The sequence below is a fragment of the Xenopus laevis genome, chromosome 3S (genome assembly GCF_017654675.1).
Source record: "Xenopus laevis strain J_2021 chromosome 3S, Xenopus_laevis_v10.1, whole genome shotgun sequence".
Lineage (NCBI taxonomy): Eukaryota > Metazoa > Chordata > Amphibia > Anura > Pipidae > Xenopus > Xenopus laevis.
In genome coordinates, this window is record NC_054376.1 from 113,529,012 (window position 1) to 113,544,310 (window position 15,299).

The 15,299-nt window shown below is 39.8% G+C and overlaps 1 protein-coding gene across 1 annotated transcript in view; it reads left to right on the forward strand.

Moving 5' to 3' along the window:
- Positions 1-15,299, forward strand: part of wwc1.S (WW and C2 domain containing 1 S homeolog) — a 115,922-nt gene that overhangs the window by 95,786 nt on the left and 4,837 nt on the right. The window contains exons 16-21 of the mRNA XM_018256202.2: positions 1,999-2,151; positions 4,355-4,449; positions 5,992-6,127; positions 8,413-8,577; positions 11,882-11,974; positions 13,224-13,454. Coding sequence (XP_018111691.1) covers positions 1,999-2,151; positions 4,355-4,449; positions 5,992-6,127; positions 8,413-8,577; positions 11,882-11,974; positions 13,224-13,454 — 873 coding nt within the window. The remainder of the gene's footprint in view (positions 1-1,998; positions 2,152-4,354; positions 4,450-5,991; positions 6,128-8,412; positions 8,578-11,881; positions 11,975-13,223; positions 13,455-15,299) is intronic.

Consider the following 15,299-nt stretch of genomic DNA (forward strand, 5'->3'; position numbering starts at 1 on the left):
ACCTCGGGAAAGTCTGAGATGCCGGATTTTCAGATTCTGACATTTTCCATCCTCTGGGTTTAATAAATCGCGAAAAATTTAAGTTTTTGTTTTCCATGAAAAATTTGGATTTTATAGTAATAAAAACTGTTTTTTTTGGCATTCAGACTCTAATAAATAATCCCCGTAGAGAGTGATATTCTGAGACAATTTGCCATTACTTTTCATGTTTTATTATTTGTTGTTTGATGTTATTTAGCTTGTTATTCTGCAGCTCTCCAGTTTGCAGTTTCAGCAATCTGGTTGCTAGGGTTCACATTACTCTAGCAACCATGCAATGCTATGAATAAGAGACTGGGATATGAATAGGAGAGGCCCTTGCTTAGAAGTTGGGCATTATCCATGGAGGAAACCATAGATCAGTCATTGTAGCACATCCTATGGGAAAAAAGGCTCCTTGATTTGTTATATGGCAACGTGAAATTATGGAAACTGCTCCCTATAGATTCTGCTGTAAAATATATTGCTGCTATTACTTCCCACACCTGCTTGAAATTAATTGATGCTTTAATACAATTTATGTCACATTAAAGGGAATGTCAACCCCAAAATATTTTGTAGCCTAATAAAATTAAACATAATTCTGCAACTTTGCAATATACATTCATTACAAATTTTCGACGATTTTTAAGCTGTTTGTATATCGATTGCAATTGAAAGCAGTTTTTGTCCCTTTCAGTTCTCTGCACTGGTGGCTCTGACTGTTGATACAATGTAAGACAAGGCAGCTGATTAACAGACCTGTCTTTGCTGGGGAACTAAGAATTTTGCAACATTGTCGAAAAAGTAACAACTAAGCAAATGCTGCTTTCAATAGCAATTGTTTTTACAGATAACTTTAAAAGCACTGAAACTATTCAATAAATATATATTGGAAAGATGCTTAGAATTATGGGTTTGTTTTATTAGGCAAATTTTAATTTTGGGGTTGACTTGCCCTTTAAAGGAGAAGGAAAGGTTAAAACTAAGTAAGCCTTATCAGAAAGGTCTATATAAATACACCAGTAAACCCTCAAAGTAATGCTGCTCTGAGTCCTCTGTCCAAAGAAACACTGCATTTCTTTCCTTCTATTGTGTATTCATGGGCTTCTGTATCAGACTTCCTGTTTTCAGCTTAAATCTCCAGGGCTAGGGCTTGAGCATGCTCAGTTTGCTCCTCTTCCCCCCTCCTTCTCTGCTGTAATCTGAGCCCAGAGCTATGAGTGAGCAGGGAGAGACTCAGGAAGGAAGTGATGTAACACCAAGCTAATATGGCAGCTGCTATCCTAAACAAACAGAGAGCTTCTAAAGCTTTTTACTCAGGTATGGTAAAACATTCTACAGATTAAATATAGCATTCTAGCTTGCAGTATTGCAGCTAATCTATTGGCAATAAAATGCCTCTGTAGCTTTCCTTCTCCTTTAAGTGATGTATTTTAATGGAACATATATTTTAATCCTCCTCTCACTTCTAGCAGGGAGAGCACCACCATTGCTTCTCTAGATGCCCCATTACATAACCACGACTAACCATTCTAACTGTAGGCATACTCACTAGAACATTGTTAATAACAATGTATTTTACATTACATATTATTTTGGGATTCGGCCCAATCCTTTAGTGAAAGATTGGGCCGAATACCGAACCAAATCCTAATTAGCATATGCAAATGAAGGAAAAATTGGGGGGGATTTTTTTACTCCCTTGTTTTGTGATGAAAAGTCAGGTGATCTCCCTTCCCGCCCCTAATTTACATATGCAAATTATTATTCGGATTCAGTTCAGCCAGGCACAAGGATTCGGCCGAATCCGAATCCTGCTGAAAAAGCCCAAATCCTGAACCAAATCCTGGATTTGGTTCATCTCTATATATTATTTGTCTTCCACTCTCAATACAAAACAACAATATTATTTAGGATATGGCAGATATGCCCGGCAGTTTATTGTGCTGAGCTTAATAACATTTTCTTTTTCTGTAGGGTGGTTCACAGATAAGCTTGGCTGATGTCTGCCATTCTGAAGGACAAGAAGCCCATTGGTACAACCTTTTAAGTTACCGATATCTGAAGAGGCAATCCAAAATAAGCAAGCAGAAGATGAGTTCTTCTGAAGAAAGCGGCATTGGAAATCCAGTAAGCATTATAAGAATTTTCATGAGCAACCTTAAGTTTAGTCCGCAGATGATTGCAAGATCCTACCATTGATGACTTGGGTGCTGGTCTTGCTTTAAAGGAGAATTCAACCCTAAAGTTAAAAAACCCCGCCCCCCACCCTCATAGACCCTCCTCCCCCCAGCCTAACAAATGCCCCCCAGCCGGACAAATGCCCCTAACGTTTTACTTACCCCTTGGTGCAGATTCAGGCATCTGAGTTCACGGGCGCCATTTTCTTCTCTTCGGAATGAGACAACTGCGCATGCGCCGAAACTCACGAAAGTTGCCGAAGCGCCAGGTCTCATTACTAAGATCACCGAAGCGGCTGAAGATGGAGCCAGTGAGCTCCGATGCCTGAATCTGCACCGAGGGGTAATTAAAACATATAGGGCATTTGCCCGGGGTAACACTTAGGCTGGGGAGAGGAGGGAGGGGGGTCTATGTAGGGTAGGGGGGTAAGGTTTTTTAACTTTTCAAATTCTCCTTTAAGTTAATTTACCCAGGGGTGTTCCAGAATACTTCTAATTTGCACACATGGCAGTTGCACAGAAAATACATTATATACACAGCACTGAGAATGGCTTGTGGCCATGTCATGAAGTTCATGTCTGATGGAAAAGAACTGAACAAGTAACAAGTTATTGATATGTTTTTTTTAGTATGGATCTATTATTATGACCACCAGGGGGTCCCTGGCCCCTTTAAAGGGTTTAGTGAAGACATGGCAGCAGGTAGAGCTGAGAAACAGGTAAGACAAGTGCTTGGCAAAAAAGAACCTTGTTGAAGCACAGGCAGGGTTAACAAAGCAAGTCAAAAATTAGGCACTGGCGCAGACTTAAGAGTTAACAGGCAGATAAAAGTCTAAAGCAGAGCAGTCTCAGAGTCCAGTTACAAGCAGTGGGTCAATGGTGGGCTTTTTCATTGTGATTTTCACTCTACTTGGGGCACATTTCATAACAAATACAAGAGTCCTCTGCACTCAGACATTGAGACATTTTGTGCATACAGTTACTAAAAAATGCCTTACCCTTTAAACAAAACAGGGATTGTTTGTCCATATATTGCAATATATTTAAGCTGGCCAACTACGTCACAGTCATCCCATATCTGGCCAGTCCTACACTCAACTTTCATCTGATTGAAGTCGGAAGCTTATTAACCCATGTGTGGGGCCATCCGATGGGCGTCCCCAATCTATATCTGGCCGAAAGTCAGCCAGATGCTGATCAGGCAGGGTAAAAAATCCCGTCAAATCGCTGCTGCATCTGTTCGTTTATGCGGTCCCGTGATCCAACCGCCTGTATAGCCTCCATTCTGATCCGATCATTGGGCCCTAGGGCCCACGATCAGATCAGCCCGATATCGTCCACCTCAATGTGGGCATATCGGGGAGAGATCCGCTCGTTTGGCAACATCGCCAAACGAGCGGATCTCTACGTCTATGGCCACCTTTACTTGCTGCTTTCAAGGTTAAAACTACCAAATTCGGTTGCCCTTTTACTGGCCACCGCTGGGATAACCTGACTATAGCTGGGAAGGGTGGGAGCTACAACATGGAGCTGGTCACTGCTCCTGTATAAACTATAACAAACAAGGGAAAGTTGTGCTCACCACTAATTTTTAAACCATTCAGCGGGGGTGCAATGACATTAGGAGACCCTGGTGTCTAGTGGGCCAGACTGGCACAATAACCACAAGTATATGCCAATGTTACAAAAAGCTATGGAGAAAATATACAAAAGCTAAAATCTGCCAATGTATGACATCCAGACCTACACACAAAAATCCAGGTATCGGATCTGTTATCCAAAATGAGAGACCTGAAGTTTTCCGCTAACGGATATTTCGATGATTTGGATCTTCATACCTTAAGTGTACTAAAAATTATATAAACATTAAATAACCCCAATAGGCTGGTTTTGCTTCCAATAAGGATTAATTATATCTTAGTTGGGACTAAGTACAAGCTACTGTTTTATTACAGAAATCATTTTTAAAAATTTGGATTATTTGGATAAAATGGAGCCTATGGGAGACGGCCTTTCCATAATTCGGAGCTTTCTGGATAATGGGTTTCCGGATAAGGGATCCCATACCTGTATATAGATTTTCTCATGAATGAATGTTGCAAGGCTATTGCGTGTTGTCTACTGAGCTCATATTAAAGTGCAACCCTTTCCAGGAGTCGGTGAGTGCCCTCCTAAAACAGACGGCTGCTGAGTTAGAGGCTGTCAGGAAGCAGATTGGAGAAAGCACAGAAGCACCGGAGTACAACTGGTAAGTAGCAAAAGCTTTTTCCTTGCAGCTAATCATTGTTTTTGTATTTTGTATTGTTTTTGTTACTACTACAAGGATACTGTTGTGCCACCTTTTATTGATTTATTTATAATCATTCTATTTACCTAAGTTTCGATATATTTGGAATATTTATCTTTGGAATAATACTAATAATTATATGGGCAGCATGGTGGCTTAGTCGGCAGTTGCCATTAGGGATGAGCGAATCTGTCCCTTTTTGCTGCACCAAAAAATTCTGAAAAATTATTTCACCGTTAATTTTTGAAACAGTTTCATGGAAAAAATTCTCCGATGGCAAATTGCAGAATTTTGCCACAAATCCATGTCAGGCAAATAAATTTGCTCATTAATAGTTGCCATCATTGTAGGGATCCTAGTTTTGAGTCAGTCTCCTGTCCTTGCAGGTTTCCTCTGGGTAATCTTGGCACAATCTTGAACATATGAACAGGTTACTTGACTTCTGATAAAACTGACCACAGTGTTTGTTACAGGGACTCTTATAAATCTCTATGGTTTCATGTCAGGGACAACCCTAAAGATGCCCTTCTTTGATTTCCCATTATTTTTTCATTTTTGGATGAAAAATACGCTGCCAGATACTGCAACTGTCAGGTGTGTAATGCTCAGGGTTGCTCAATTTATCATTCCAGAAAAAATCCCACCTAATAAGGCTTATAGCTTGCTATAAGTTTGGATCTTGCACTGACTTGTGGGACAGTGGCCTTCAAGATGAGCTTACTCACTGGTGGGAACGTGGGTTGGGGTATTTTGGCAGCTTGAAAAATAGAAAATCGTCCAGTTAATCAGCAGATGGAAAGTTATTTGGCCCGGCATGAAGCTTTAATACTGGGTCTCAATGTCATGCTTGAATTCCATAGTACAACTTTGAGCTGTTGACCATGACCAACCTAACTGGTGCAATTTATAGGGATGCACCGAATCCACTTTTTTGTATTCAGCCGAACCCATGAATCCTTTGTGAAAGATTCGGCCGAATACCGAACCGAATCAGAACCCTAATTTGCATATGCAAATCAGTGAGGGGGAGGGAAAAAGCGAGCCATGCATGAAGCGTGCAGCTAAAAATTTTTAACTTCCTTGTTTTGTGATGAAAAGTCACATGATTTTAAGGATTCGGATTCGGTTCAGCCAGGCACAAGGATTTGGCCGATTCGGAATTATGCTGAAAATGGCCGAATTCTGTCTGAATACCGAACCCTCATTCGCATATGCAAATCAGTGAGGGGGAGGGAAAAAGAGAGCCACGCATGAAATGCGCGGCTAACAAATTTTTTACTTCCTTGTTTTGTGATGAAAAGTCACATGATTTTAAGGATTCGGATTTGGTTCGGCTAGGCACAAGGATTCGGCCAAATCCGAATCCTGGCCAAATACTGAACCAAATCCTGGATTCGGTGCATCCCTAGTAATTTAGCAGATATATTTGTAATGTCATTTCTTACCCTCATACATATCTGTTTTTATTATTCTAGGTGTTGCTAATAGTGTCTTTTTTATTAGGCCAGAAAAAAAAGATAATGTCCCAGATCAAGATGGCTTTGGTGAAAATGAAGGAGAGGAAGAATTTGACGAAGAAGTACAATGTGAAACAGAAGAATCAGACAAACAGGCAGCTACAGATTCTGACTTTGTAAAGGTAGAAGATACTTTGTATATAGTGTAACAGGCTGGACCTAATTTGTAACTAGGCATTTGGGAAAAGGGATGGTTTATTTAATATAGGGGTTGGTTTGAGCCCTGTACACAGCGGTGGAAAGGAACTAAATTTTGCTAGGCGATACTTCTAAAATTAATAAGGAGGTTTAAAAATATTTCCTAATCTTTTTCCAATGTTCTTGGAGTTTTTCCCTACATTTTTTAGGGTATCATTAATTTTTCAGGTTAACCACTCAGCTTTGAGGGAGCAATGAAAACGCTTAAAGGCATGCTTCACCTTTATTTTAACAAACGAAAGAAAGATGCGGCTAATGGCGGAGCTCACCCGTGACACGCCGGCTCCTGCTCAGCCGCAGCTCTCGCGATACTTCGGCTCCTTCCAGCCGGCTTCACTCTTACTTTAGTGGTATCGCTGCGGAGCGCCGTTCAAAGCAACAACGGAGTCTGGCGTTTGAATATCAAATTTTCGGCTTTATTGAGCGCATTAAAATTGTAGAGGGGGGTTACATCTAACGCGTTTCGTGTCAGTAAACCTGACACTTCATCAGAGTGATGAAGTCACCTTTATTTTGTCATCACCTTTATTTTGCCCAATTTTCAAAAGGTGAATTTCAAATTCATGTGAATTTTTTTTTTTAAATTCAAAAGTCTAAAACTCGAACAAATTTTAGCGACTCGAAAACTCGAGTTGAATTCGACTAAACTCGAATCGAGTTTTTTCTCCGAAAAAACTTGAATGTCAGGAAGGCTATTAACATCTTCAAATGGGTCACTGGACTTCTCCCATTGACTTATACATGAACTTGGCAGGGTTTAGGTGGTGAATAGTCAAATTCAAATTATTCCCAGGGATAAATCTCAAATTTTAAATTTGAATCGAGTTTAAATAATTCCAAATTCGAAATTGTGATTTTTGACTAAAAAAAATATTTGAAAATTTGAATTTGCATTTGAATCTCCTATCGACCCTTCATAAATCTGCCCCTTAGTAGTTATAGAATGGCTTGTTCTAAGCAACTCTTATGCTGGCCTTCACTTTTTCATAGTCTTTTAATTATTTGCCTTCTTCTTCTGACTTTCCATCTTTCAAATGGGGGGGGGCTAAAAAAAGAAATGCTCTGTAAGGCTTTACATTTAGGGGGTTATTTATTAAAACTCCAATATTAAAATCTGCAAAAAAAATTTTTTTTTTTCACTAGAAAACTCAATTTTTTAGAGGAAAAGAAACTCTAATTTTTAGAGGAAAAGATACTCAAATTTTTAGAGGAAAAGATACTCAAATTTTTATAGGAAAAAAACCTAATTTTTAGAGGGAAAAAAAACCTCATTTTTAGAGGAAAAAACCTTAAATTATTCAATATTTATTATACCCTGATGCTGTAATGAAACCCGAATCCGCCAATCCGCCATCTCAGACCTGTCAAGGTCCTGTAAAAAGTCAATAGGAGAGGCACCTATCTCAATTTGAAGTTTTCGTGGGCTGCACTGGATTTAGCCCGACTTTTTTGGCAAAAACTCAAATAATTCGAACAATTTATTATTTATTAATAAATAGGGATGCACTGAATCCAGGAGTCGGTTCGGGATTCGGCCAGGATTCAGCCTTTTTCAGCAGGATTCGGATACTTCGGAGTCCTTCTTCCCGGTGAACTGAATCCGAATCCTAATTTGCATATGCAAATTAGGATTCGGATGTGGTTCGGTATTCGGCTGAATCTTTGGCGGAATCTTTTAAGGATTCGGGGGTTCGGTGCATCCCTATTAATAAATAAGCTAAAAATCAGGCATGGGAGTTTGGTTGTGTTTTGTTTAATAAAATATGAGATCAATTCGGATTTTAGTACATAACCCCCTTATTGTTATCGCTACTTTTTAATAAGTATCTTTCTATTCAGGTCCTCTCCTATCTCCTATTCATATTCCAGACTCTCATTCAAATCAATGCATGGTTGCTAGGATAATTTGACCCTAGCGACCAGATTTCTGAAATTGCAAACTGAAGAGCTGCTGAATAAAAGCTAAATAACTCTACAACCACAAATAATTAAAACCAATTGCAGACTGTCTCAGAATATCACTCTCTGCAGAATACTGAAATTTAATTTAAAGGTGAACTACCCTTAAACATATTCAGCAATCAGAGGTGCATTATTCATTTATTCTAGGAAATAATGACTATTATGTGAAATTTCCTCAAACCCATCCCCTTTTCCAACTTTTCTGTGGTTGTACTACCTGTAGTAATGTGTAATTCCTTCCTCACAGGTGGACAAAGAGACGAACACAGAAGGCCTCGCTCTGCCCTCCTCTTCCGTTCGCCCGAAAGACAAAAGAGCAGCCAATCCAATGCAGGCGCCATTCATAAGAGGCAGCACAATTATACGTTCCAAGACATTCTCTCCGGGACCACAAAGCCAGTATATTTGCCGGGTAATAAACAACAAGATTTTTATAAATAACCTTATATTTATTTATAGTTGCATGCTATAGTTTACAGTGAAAAGAAGAGTATAGTATTTCTAGGAGATGTTTGATTTCAATTCATTTTAACTTGTTTTTAACATTTTATTTTTGATATCCCCTCGTGTGAAACTGGCCTATTAGCGTAATAAATTGATTGACAGATTTAATTATAGTAGTGTGTATGGCTTTGCCCAGTATTGGATTATTTCAAGGCTTTTATTTTCATTTTACACATTAAGAGATGAGACGTAAACAATCTAAGATGTTCTTATAATAAATCCAATTAATTGCCTAAGGGTTCGAGTCAGTACCACTCGGCACCAATACATTAGCATGTGATAAAAATTATCATCAAAAATACCTCTAACCAGTCTAAAAACTTTAGCCATCCTTGGGAGTAAGTTTTTTTTTTTTTAATCAGTTTTTACCAACAGGGACACAATTCCTCGTTGCGTGGAGTTAAAAGAAACTTTTGTTTTCCGTTATGGGATTATCGGGGGAATGTAATTAAAGTCACAGAGGAAAAACAATTCGCACCAATAAGAATAAAAATCCACATCTCGCAATGTAACATTGTTCCTCAAACTGTTATTGTATTGCGAATTATAATTGCGCACTCTTAAGTAGAGCTTGAAGGTGTCGTAATCTTTTGGAGCAAACATAAATGGGGGAATGTAATACAAGTCGGTAACAGAAAAATAATCGCCATGCGAAAAGTTATGCTTCTGTGCAAACAAATTTGCCTTTGTGCGAATTTAATAAAGCTTTTGCGAATCCGGAAACTGTTTAGCAACCACTTCCGACAATGGAAGACCGTTTGCGAATTTTATAATTTGCGCAATGTGCCGTAAATGTAATAAAACTTCTTTCTGAAAAAGCAGTAGGGGGTAAGTAGGGGCCAAGTAAAAAGATTTTAGTATGACAAACTATGTGTAGGATTCCTGTACAGCAGGTGCAATTGCTCCATCCGTGAGCCCGAACAGGTGCAATTGTGAGTCCCTTTAGGTAGTAATAGACACACCAATAATATCATTTGAAACGATATTCGGTCTATATAATCTATAGCGGGAGATGAGCGGACCGATATCAGCAGAAGACTTGGATGTTGGCTCGTCGATCAGGCTGGACGGAAGATTTTGATCGGGTGCCTTTAAAGGCAACCAAACATTGCCCATTGTTAGTGCTGAATTGTCAGATACAGATAGAATTTGATTGTTTCTATGCACCGTATCCACTATTTTGGATTCGGCCGAACCCCCGAATTCTTTGTGAAAGATTCAGCCGAATACCGAACCGTATCCGAACCCTAAGTTGCATATGCAAATGAGGGTGGGGAGGGAATTTTGCTTCCTTGTATTGTAAAAAAAAAAAATCATACCTCCCAAAAATTTGGAAACAAAAAGGACAAAAAAATATTTTTGACCACGTCCATTTTTGTGCCACACCCCCTAATTACCATGTTCATTTTATAAAATTTGGCAGGTTATGAAAGTTTGAACATATTTCTGTGGTTTTTCTTTAATTTTTACAGGTATGCTAATGATGGTGGCCTTTAAGCTGTGTGTCTAACTTCTCCCAAGGGATCTTCTTAACTAAATTGTTACAATTACTTATTTGCAAAATTGTTACAAAGTATCTTAGTTGCACTTGGCAGCTGTTCTGGGTTCTCTGCCAAAAGCCAATTAAGTTAGAAACTTTGGGGGAAATGTACTAAAAGTCGGTAACGGAAAAAATATTCGCAATGTGAAAATGTATGCCTCTGTGCGAACAAATTTGCCTTTGTGGGAATTTAATATAGTTTTTGTGAACCCGGAAACCGTTTAGCGACCACTTCCAACAGTGGAAGAAGGTTTGCAAATTTTATAATTTGTACCAGTGCGCAGTGATTGAAATAAAACTTCTTACTGAAAAAAGATTACGACACCTTCAAACGCTTCTTAAAAGTGGGCAATGGGCAATTAAAATTCGCAATGCGCGTAATGACAGTTTAAGGAAGAGTATTACATTGCGACATGAGACTTTTTATTCTTATTTGTGATAATTGTTTTGCTCTTTGCGACTTTTATTACATTCCCCCATAAGTTTCTTTTTCTGGCTGCTCAGTCCAGAGAGTCGGGACTTTTCAGTACAGGACTGCGGTTTGAGATGCCAAAAGCGGGACTGTCCCGCTGAAAATGGGAAAGTTGGGAGGTATGACAAAAAGTCACATGATTTTAAGGATTCAGATTCGGTTCAGCCAGGCACGAGGATTCAACTGAATCAGAATACTGCTGAAAAAGGCAGAATCCTGGCCAAATACCGAACTGAATCCTGGATTTTGCGCATCCCTACTTCTCTTTCACTGTTGTTTCAATAAAATCCAGAAAACGGTATTAAAAAAATATAACCATATAGCTGGGTATACAAATATTGCATCCATAATGATTGGGACCTGAAGTATTCCAAAAAGGTATCTTCTGCTAATATGGAGCACCATGCCTACAAGCTATATACAAGCATGCGCCGCTTTGGAAAGAGCATGTTGCTAGGCAATGTGCTTTGCCAAAAAGGATGCACAAACATTGATCCTATGTTGCCTGCAGGTTAAATACCCTTGCTAACAGCATAGCTGCCAGGTAGCAATTAAACCAATAAGATATTTTGCCAGCAGCATGGTAATATACTGGTAATGTATGCTGATTTGAACTAGTGTATAAAGGAGAAGGAAAGGCTAAATTTATGTTAGCTTTATCAGAAAGGTCTATATAAATATACCAATAAACCCTCAAAGTAATGCTGCTCGGAGCCCTCTGTCAAAAGAAACACAGCATTTCTTTCCTTCTATTGTGTACTCATGGGCTTCTGTATCAGACTTCCTGTTTTCAGCTTAAACCTCCAGGGCTAGGGCTTGAGCATGCTCAGTTTGCTCTTCCTTCAACCCTCCCTGCTGTAATCTGAGCCCAGAGCTATAAGTGAGCAGGGAGAGACTCGGGCAGGATGTGATGTCACACCAAGCTAATACGGCAGCTGCTATCCTAAACGAACAGAGAGAGTTTCTAGAGCTGTTTACTCAGGTATGGTAAAGCATTCTGCAGAATAAATATAGTCTTATAGCTTGCACTATTGTGGCTAATCTATTGGCAATAAACTGCTTCAGTAGCTTTCCTTCTCCTATAAAGACTGTTAAAATACCATTTGTTTTGCAAGAGTTCAGTGTAATTTTTTTTTAGATGCGCACTGAGAATGGCTTTTTCATTTGAATTAAAATATTTAAATGTTTTGCCACTTTTAGCTGAATCGCAGTGATAGTGACAGCTCAACTCTATCTAAAAAGCCCCCTTTTGTCAGGAGTGCAGTGGAGAGACGCAGCGTGAGAGTCAAACGGGTAAGTGTATAACATGGTTGACTTTTTTTTCTTCTTCCTTTTGTTACTTCTTATCCTCCAGTTTATCTCATAGTGGCAGAGGAAAGAAGATTATGTGGCATTCGGACGTGGATTAGTCCTTTGATCCAGACACTCTGTGTTGCATCTCCATCTCCCGCCATGGAAATATAATCCCTAAATGCCATCATTTGAGGAAATACTGCTTGTCTTTTAACATTTGTAATTGGACTATAGCTGTAACATTAATTTCATATAATCTATGGCGTTTTAAAAAGAAATGCAAGATAGCAATGCTTAATACAATTCATGACATAAACAGCTATTCTATGTACTCACTGCCTCTCCTGTTCATATTCCGGTCTCTCATTCAAATCAGTGCATGGTTGCTAGGGTAATTTGAACCCTAGCAACCAGATTGCTAAAATTGCAAACTGGAGATGTGCTGGATAAAAAGCTAAATAAGTCAAAAAGCACAACTAATGAAAAAAAAATGAAACCCAATTGCAAATTGTCTCAGAATATTAATCGCTACAGCATATTAAAAGTTAATTTAAAGGAGAACTAAAGCTTAACTAAAGAAGTAGGTAGAAATGTATTACATTATGTTTTGGGCTTCTGTACCAGCCCAAGGCAACCACAGCCCTTTTAGCAGTAAAGATCTGTGTCTCCAAAGATGCCCCAGTAGCTCCCCATCTTCTTTTCTGCTGATTCACTGCACATGCTCTGTGCTGCTGTCACTTACTGAGCTTAGGGACCCACTCACAATATACAGTACACATAGAATAGAAATGTCACAATATAAGGCTGATTAGTAATTAACACAGATAATTACTACATGGCAGCACAGAAACCAGTGCAATTAGCATCAGAATTTAATAATCAGCCCTGTAGCATCATCTTATATTACAGACCAACCTCATGTTCTGCTTAATAATTAGTGAGGACCCCTAAGCTTAGCTTCTCAACAGCTGCTCAGAGCCCACTGAGCATGTGAGTGTCACAGACACTTTCCAAGATGGTGACCCCCTGTGACAAGTTTGAAGTCCTGGATCATTGCTGCTATTGACAAGCTGAAACTTTAGGCTGCTGCAATAAGTGCCATTTTTAGCCACATTCATTTTAAGGGTTCAGTTCTCCTTTAAAAGTGAACAACCCCTTTGACATACATTATTTGCTTCATATAATCTCAGTCTTTGTAACAGTTTTGAACCTGAAAAGTGACTCATAAGAGAACGCTCTATTGTTCTAGCCACCTGTGAAGTCCAGCGGCTCAGAGCGACTAATTCGTACATCTCTCGATCTCGAGTTAGATCTGCAAGCTTCAAGGATGTGGAACCATCAGCTGACGCAAGAGATTTCTGTACTAAGGGAACTGAAAGAACAGTTAGAGCAAGCAAAGCGCCTGGGTGAGAATGAGCTACCTCAGCGGGTGAAGGATGATGACACGTTTAAGCTACTGCTTAGACAAGTGGAGAAACAGGTAAGGAGGAAAAGGCACTCTTTCACAATAGCCTCGACCCTGTGACGGTCACATTCATATCATAGCTCTGCTGAAAGAAGCCATGTTTCTTTAATAGAGCTCATTTGCAGTGATACTGTATATAACAGATATTATACTGTGTATAACAGCCTGCAGTCTGTAATGTATCAGCAGCTGGCAGAAGCATCACTTGATGCTTCTGCCAGCTGGTCCAACATTACAGACTGCAGGCAGTAACATCTATCTACAATAGGGATCGGTAGTTATCTCTTAAATACTTTGCCTGGTGAAGGGGTCTGTGTGCTTCAAAAGCAGTGGAGTAACTAGACACCTAGGGGCCCTGGTGCAAAAATTTGCAACTGCCCCCCCCCCCAAAAAAAAAACTCATAGAAGGATGGCGCGGTGGCATTTCCATGTATAAATGCCCCAAAACTAATAGAAGGATGGCACAGTTGCAACTCCATGTATAAATACCCCAAAACTAATAGAAGGATGGCACAGTCGCAACTCCATGTATAAATACCCCAAAACTAATAGAAGGATGGCACAGTCGCAATTCCATCTATAAATACCCCAAAACTAATAGAAGGATGGCACAGTCGCAATTCCATCTATAAATACCCAAAACTCATAGGGAAATGACACAAACGCAGCTTTGCACATTACATCAAGGAAAGGGTTAAACACCAGAAGTCAGTGCAATAAATGTGATTTGTATCCTTACAAGGCATTCTTTCTACACTGATAGTCTGCGAGGGGGGGAATCTGCAATGTAGAGTAGAGAAGGACCATCTTTACATCCTGCCTGTCAGCTGAGTCCTCGATGCATTAAATTAAACTGGCACCTTTTTCTCTGCCTACCATTAGACGTTGCGTAGCTGAGGTCATTTCATGGGCGCATGCACGCTCAAATCCCCACCCCTCTTAGTCTCCCACTGTTTCTACGTGCCTGTAAATAACGGGGAAAAACGACAAAAATAAACTTTTGGCTGTGTACTTTCCCTCCCACGGGCCCCATCGGTGGTGCACGGGCCATGGATCCTGGTGCAGTTGCACCACCTGCACCCCTGGTAGTTACGCCACTGTCCGAAAGCTTGCAATTGTTAGTTATTCAGTTAGCCAATAAAAGGTATCACCAAACTTTACATTTTCTGCATTTTTTCAATGGCTAACACGGTACAACATCTTAAAACATACTTTGCCAGCAGTCTTTTAGACCTTCAGCTATCCTTCTTTTCTTGGAATTTCATAGATAGATAGATAGATAGATAGATAGATAGATAGATAGATAGATAGATAGATAGATAGATAGATAGATAGAAATAGACAAAAGGAACACCAAGAGCCCCAATAGTGTAATATGTATTGGTAAGGGATAATGAAATAAGAGTAGATAACATATACTCACAAACCAAGGTTACCAATAGGCAACCACTGTAAAGGCAGGTGGGGAGATTGTCCTGACCCCACTCAGGATTAAGAGGTTGCCTGGTTGTCAATGCCTTTCTGCTTTGAGAAATTACTGCTGAGGCTACCTTTTGGGTGAATGTCCCCCACTATACATATATGGAAACCACAGTAGTTTAACTAGGGTTGCCGCCTTTGTGCGGCTCACGATGCAGGCAGGGGGCGGGTCAGTGACATTGTGGGTGGGGTATGCTATGTCACATGGGTGGGGCTATGTCAATCAGGGGAGATCCTGCATGGGTTTCTTTATTTGGAAAACGAGGCAGACTGTCTTGACCCGGCACACCACTCCCTGCTTTCCTTGATGGAAGGTGCTCCCAACTACCTGTATTATTGTCTTGACTCAGGCAGCCCTTCTGAAAACTGGCCAGTCCTGGT